This window comes from Lottia gigantea (genome assembly GCF_000327385.1).
Source record: "Lottia gigantea unplaced genomic scaffold LOTGIsca_39, whole genome shotgun sequence".
In the NCBI taxonomy this organism is placed as follows: Eukaryota; Metazoa; Mollusca; class Gastropoda; family Lottiidae; genus Lottia; species Lottia gigantea.
In genome coordinates, this window is record NW_008709333.1 from 773013 (window position 1) to 779521 (window position 6509).

General features: G+C 36.3%; 1 protein-coding gene across 1 annotated transcript; it reads right to left on the bottom strand.

The window, feature by feature from the left end:
* Nucleotides 1-2153: 2153 nt before the first annotated feature.
* On the bottom strand, nt 2154-3421 carry LOTGIDRAFT_122135 (hypothetical protein; the record flags this gene model as incomplete). The annotated part of the gene is made up of 3 exons (XM_009059418.1): nt 2154-2533; nt 2822-2958; nt 3324-3421. The coding sequence occupies 3 exons, from the start codon at nt 3419-3421 to the stop codon at nt 2154-2156; spliced, it is 615 nt and encodes a 204-aa protein (XP_009057666.1).
* Between the last annotated feature and the right edge of the window lie 3088 nt (nt 3422-6509).

The following is a 6509-nucleotide window of genomic DNA, read 5'->3' on the forward strand; positions in this document are numbered from 1 at the left end:
TATGAATGTGAATAGGGTAAAAGTGCATATAAGGACGTTTATAGTTGGACAATTTCGTCTCGTTTCAGTTCTCTAGTCGCATATTGGTTATTATTAATGGCACAAGATGACAGCACGTCTTGTCAAGGTACACATACGATTACATGGTTCCCCTTTTTAACTCTTGGAATGATCCATGATAACTCGATTCTTTTTGCATCCACCTCCTTTAAGTTTTTAAAACGTTGTACACTTAATACTTACCCCATACATAAAAATGGTAATTTCCGAATCCTCGTACACAGAGAAGACCCCTATTGGCATTTCGGGGAATCTCCTAATATCGAACTTAGCAGGGTAGTTTTTATCCAGATTATAACCATTAAATTTCCAAACACTATAACCTGTTAGTGGATTAAACATTTACATACATTCAGTCATATTCAGAAGCAAAGTATACAGGTTAAACATGATTACCAGCAAATGTTTGCCTCCTTATCATTAATTAGACGATAATTAATTCCCAATATGAAACAACACACCCGACCTTTTACCAGAATAGGATCTCTACATAGGCGTAGGAGACAGCGACCGAAAAAACCTCAGGTATAGACAAGCAGTGTTTCGCAGATTGGCGCCTTCCGTGATCAGAATCATGCTTCGCCAGACATCTCAACCATTAAAAATTTTCGGCAAACCAACCCGACCCAGCCCTACCCCAAACAGGGGTTCAGACCCGTACGCCTATGAATCTCTATATAGGAACGACACGTAGATTAATATGTATGGTTTCCTGTAACGGGTAAACCTCAAATTAGAAACCGACATAATAAATATTAATTATGTCACATGGTTTTGAAATGACTAATAAACACGTTTTAAAGTAGCCACTCTTACGTTTGATGTGTAAAAATGAACACATCCATGAAACATGTTCATATCATATGAGTACAGACAATCTCTTTTTTATTAAAATTTAAACGGTCGATTTAATTGGATATGATTCACCGTCATATTATCATATATGAAGCTATTTGGATAAAGTGAACGATATCCAATCTATCCAAGGGGGCTCAGTTTTAACGATTATGATCCAAAGCGACAATAAAAGAAAAGTGAAAACAAACCTCTAAACATATACGTTGTAGAGGCATCAGGCAATGTCGTGGCAAAATCCACACCAATCGGAGAATCCGGGAAGATTGCTTGTAGAGATCTGGGAAAGGAAACAACGAATTGTTCGTCTGCTAATTCTATCACCTTATCATTATAAATACCATACGTTCTTCTGTCAGGACCTGAAACAACAAAATAGCGGTTTTCATTATTTTTGTCTTCAAACCAATTCTTTGATATGTTGTTTGTGTAGCTTGCTGTTGATTGGAGAAACGCCATGTTAGTCAGTTAGTCCTGAAGAAGCTCAGATTATTTCAATAGCAATGGCGTTTCTAGGAAGAAATAGTTGATGAGGCCAAGCAAGGGCCACAAAATTTTCAATGGGGGCCACAGACCATGCATTCACTATGTAAATTTATAAAAAAAAATTGAAAGTGGATAGGTATATATGTCGACTTTGACTGATAGATTGCAATTTGAATGTGGTTTTTCTGTTTTCTGCTTGAGATTTGGACTTCGATTTATCAACTAATTGTGGTACCAGTACATATACAACAACTTGGTTCTTGTGATGCTATCTCGGTATGTACAGTCCATTGGTCACAGAGCATTTACTCTCTTCTAGAACATCTGCCTTTTACATTCCTTCCCACCAATCTGAATAGAACTATGACTTACCCCACACGACAGCTTTAAATAAATTATGACAGACAGGAATTGGTGGAGGGGTGGTAGGTTTGGGGGTGGTGATCCCCTTCCAACCATTGGGTGGTCCTATAATAGAATAATTAAAACAATACAGAAGTCATGCCTGTCAATCAGTAATCTAAATTCAATAGATCTGAAACAGCATCAGTTTAGCAGCCAGCTAGACAAGGGATCGGAAAGAAAAGCACGAATCAAAATTTTTGGTTTAGTATCAGTTTTGGAGGATCCTCTCTACCAGCTTATCCTTGGTAAAAGCAAGATAAGGATAAGGATAACAACTTAAGATCTCGAGAATCCTTTCGACGGTTGCTGGTCCTTGGACAGACCTCTTGGCATTGATCTGTCCCGGATTATCTGTACGCATTTACAGCTGTGTTTATTGTATGTAAAACATTAGATTCAATGGGCGACATCACAGTAATAATAGTGATGCCGACCATAGAACTTGTGTTTAACTTACCGTAAAGAAACTGTATTCCATTAATATCATCTTGAGCTAACTCATATTCTCTCTGTGAGTTGACATAATAGGCACTCATCAGGGCACGAGAGTCAAAGGAATGCTCCAAACCCAGAGCATGACCAAACTCATGAGCTGCGATCAATTCCAAAAATTTCTTATTTTTGTCCTCATTATCGACGTCGGCTGTCCACTGTTCGTCGTCGTCAAAATGAGCGTCACCAGCCAGAGCAACTCGTCCTGGAGCAAACGCATGAGCCAAGATTGTACCTGAAAACGAAATTAAATTGGGTTGACGTCTCTAGCTGATTGTTCAAATGAATGGCCGAAATGAAAGGGGAATGAAACAGAATTGCACATTCTATTTCCATAGACTATTAATACAATTCATTAACTTTTTGACGAACACTTTCAGAAAAAAAGGGATAGAAATTGTCATTGTGATTAGATTGGGAAATACCCGTACCCCTGGTACCGTGATGCTACATGAGGGCTCAGGGGTGCATGATTATATCTCCTTTAAAATTGGGGAATTCCCCTTACCTCTTGTACCCTGACTGGGACCATCAAAAGAACTATTATCACCGTGATCTCTCGTCACAAATTTTATCTCAATATCAACTTCTTCTCTTCGTTCTGTAAATTCCAATGATGACACATCGGCCCATTTCTTTAACGCTTTTCTAAACGACCTCCTGCAATATATATGATTATTATCAGTGTCACTGACGACTGGTTCAGTGTCCTCAGCACATACAACGTCTTCGTATAAGACCACGAGGGGTAATAAACCTTCAATGATTGAGTCTTCGCGCTCGCAAAGTGCCTATGCAGTGGCGTTTCTAGTGGTGGATAGGAAAGGAGATTCCCCGAGTTAATCCCCCCGCCCTCCAACTCACACACTGTCACACACTAACATAGGGCAAAAATTGCCCAAAATGATAAATAATATCCCCCCCCCCCCCTTGAATTCTGAAGCCCATACTCGACACGATAGGAAGTCGCAGTCATAGGAAGTCGTACTCATATGAAAGCTTGTAATTAAGTAAAATGATGTTACCTCTGGTCGTCCTGTGACAGTTGATTAGTATATTTAGTGACGTACCAGTTGATATTGTTCTTGGTCCATTTATTACCAGTTGCTGTAAAGATATACATAACAAATAATAAACATAGTCAAGCAAAAGTTTTGCAAATCGGTATTTAATCCAAATCCTACATACGACCAGTCCACTATAAGGTGCTTATCAAACACTACAGCTGGAACATTCCATTACTGTTACTATTACTGGGAACAACAATACGATTCCAGTCTGTTTTCAAGCAAACACGTATGCCCAGAAAACTACATTATAGTCCACACAAACTTCTCTACAGTACTACCTAATTATAAAAGCAAACTTCGCTACAAGAGTTTCTTGTAAAGATAAACTGAACTATTCATCTGTTCAGATTGTGGCTCAATCTTGATGCAATTATTCACCAGTTTATCAGACCCATTTATTTTTGTAACCAAACTATCAAAAAACATATAACTCCATTTCAATTCTTTATAATAAATATCTTACCAAATAATTTATATTGAGCTGGTCGTGGAAGACCAGAAGATGTTTTAGTAAAAGGTGTAATTTGTTCTACAAGGTTTCTGTCAGCTTGGCCACATCGTGGTGTTTCTATCAGCGACAGCGTCTCCTCGTTTACTTTACCCGTCATAGTTAAACCGTTCACTCTCTGGAACATTCTAAAATTTTAGGACATTTTTTTAATAAATATTTAATAGTTTTTTAATCCAAGTGGTGCTCCCTACATAAATGATCTGTTCCTCCAATCTACTCACCCTTCCTCCTCCCTCTCCCTTCCCCCACTTTATATTCTTCAAAAAAGTGAAATTACGATTTGTATACATTTTTGGCCTAAAATCAATCCTCGTAAATGGCGAATATATTCCTTTAACAAGGATGCAATAGAAGTTTTAGTTTGTCATCACCGGATGACAGGATTCAAATCACATCCGTTCAGAGGATACAGTAAATCCGGTTTTGCATCATCGGAATTCGAAAAGATTTAAAAAATGCAAAACTTACTTTAATGATTCTGTTAAACCAGATTTAGTCGAATATCCATAACTATTTAAATATTTCTGAAAAAAAAATTAAATACCATTTTTGTTTCTTTTCAGCATTAAATTTCTTTTCATTAGATCAGGATGGTACAACAGAAAGCCGTAAAATTAGTCAATAGTCCAAAAAGATATAGAACAAAAAGTCCCATGGGAAACATAACAGTAGGATGTAAAACTACATTTTATTAGTTCAATAAGTCAAAAAAGAAGGATATCAAGTTCAATACAGTACGGAACGGAGAGACATAAGTAGATTGTTCCCGGCACCATGACAGAGTTTCTATGAGAAGATTGGGGGGAGGTAATACTCCAAACCTCCAAATTCCGAGTCAAATTGACCTGATTCCCTCGCCTCGATTTTACTTCATTAAACAATTGAACTTCAAACAACATTAAGTCTACTTGAAAACTTCCTATTGGTATGATGTCAGGCCACTACATACAATAAACTTAGTCATCATACCCTTTGTTCAGTTGTCCGCTTTTTAAAACAGTTTTCACGAAAGGCTTCCCTACCCCGTGTTTATTAAATACACCAAGCAATAGTTCACTCAAATCAAAACTAACCGATTTTAAAAAAAACAATACAGATACGATATTTCTTGAATATTCTTCAATTTGTGTCAAAGTTTGGTCAGCATTCGGTATTCATTACCACTTTAAAACGTTATATTGATCATATACAAGGTTCTGCCTTTCCGGACCACCATGTACCAGCCAGCCATACAGAGTTACAGGTCAATAAGTCCACAGATCAAATAAACTTTACATCACGTGGAATAGTTATATAACTCTCAATATTGAGTTTATGTTTTAATTTCAGTGCGCCTATATCATTATCCATTCCCCAAACTAGAAGGAGGAAGGAGCGCTGTAACATTTGTGGAGATAACATTTCGACTGGATCAATCGCTGGATTTAGACGACGACTATATCAGCAGTTTTTACTTGTTGCTTTCAATTGCTAATGATGTACCTTTTGGTAAAAAAGTCTAGTGGTCGGAATGAACGACCATCCAGTTGACCACAGTTGTTGGTAATTTGCAATAAGGGCGTTTTGCTAATACCAACAATTACTAATCCAGTTTTGAGTCGCCAGTATACGTCATGAGCCAAACTGTATAATGTACTTGTAGTTCACATAAAGAGAATTTAAAACTCAATATACATAAAGGCAATCCCTTTAACAGAATAATTTAGTGAAAAAGGATTATAAAGAATTTGTTAACAAGAATGGTGTGTAATGCATGTTTAATAGGTAACCTCCCACTTTCACAGAGATCTGAATTTTTAGGGTTATTTTAATATCACGAATAAGATTGAAATGTAAAAGGGACGTTTCTTAAATAGAATTATCCTAGAGTTATTTTGATAAAGTATGTTGATATACCCACGCCTGTATAATACCTCTTATATACTTCATCTCATTTCAACACAAAACATTACTGTTCTGATAATATCATTGTCATATAACCTGCTGGGATATAATAGAGTTTTACGCCCGCTGGATCGCACAAGAACTTGGGTAATATGATAGAATACAACTTACAAGGTATCATTGTGTCGCTAATACAGGTATCTATTTTCTACAAACTTTAAAACTTTAGAGTTAAAGATCCTTCGACAGATGGAAATAAAAAAAATGCGTCCTCTAATGCCACTGCCTTGTTGGCCCCCGTTACACCCATTCTGGTATAGGACAAGTGTAGGACGTAAAATCCAATTTCATTTCATTAGTCTAATAAGATACAGTGCAATTTGAAATAAAGCTACATTTCATTAGTCTAATAAGATACAGTACAGTTTGAAATAAAGCTACATTTCATTAGTCTAATAAGATACAGTACAGTTTGAAATAAAGCTTCATTTCATTAGTCTAATAAGATACAGTACAGTTTGAAATAAAGCTACATTTCATTAGTCTAATAAGATACAGTACAGTTTGAAATAAAGCTACATTTCATTAGTCTAATAAGATACAGTACAGTTTGAAATAAAGCTACATTTCATTAGTCTAATAAGATACAGTACAGTTTGAAATAAAGCTTCATTTCATTAGTCTAATAAGATACAGTACAGTTTGAAATAAAGCTTCATTTCATTAGTCTAATAAGATACAGTACA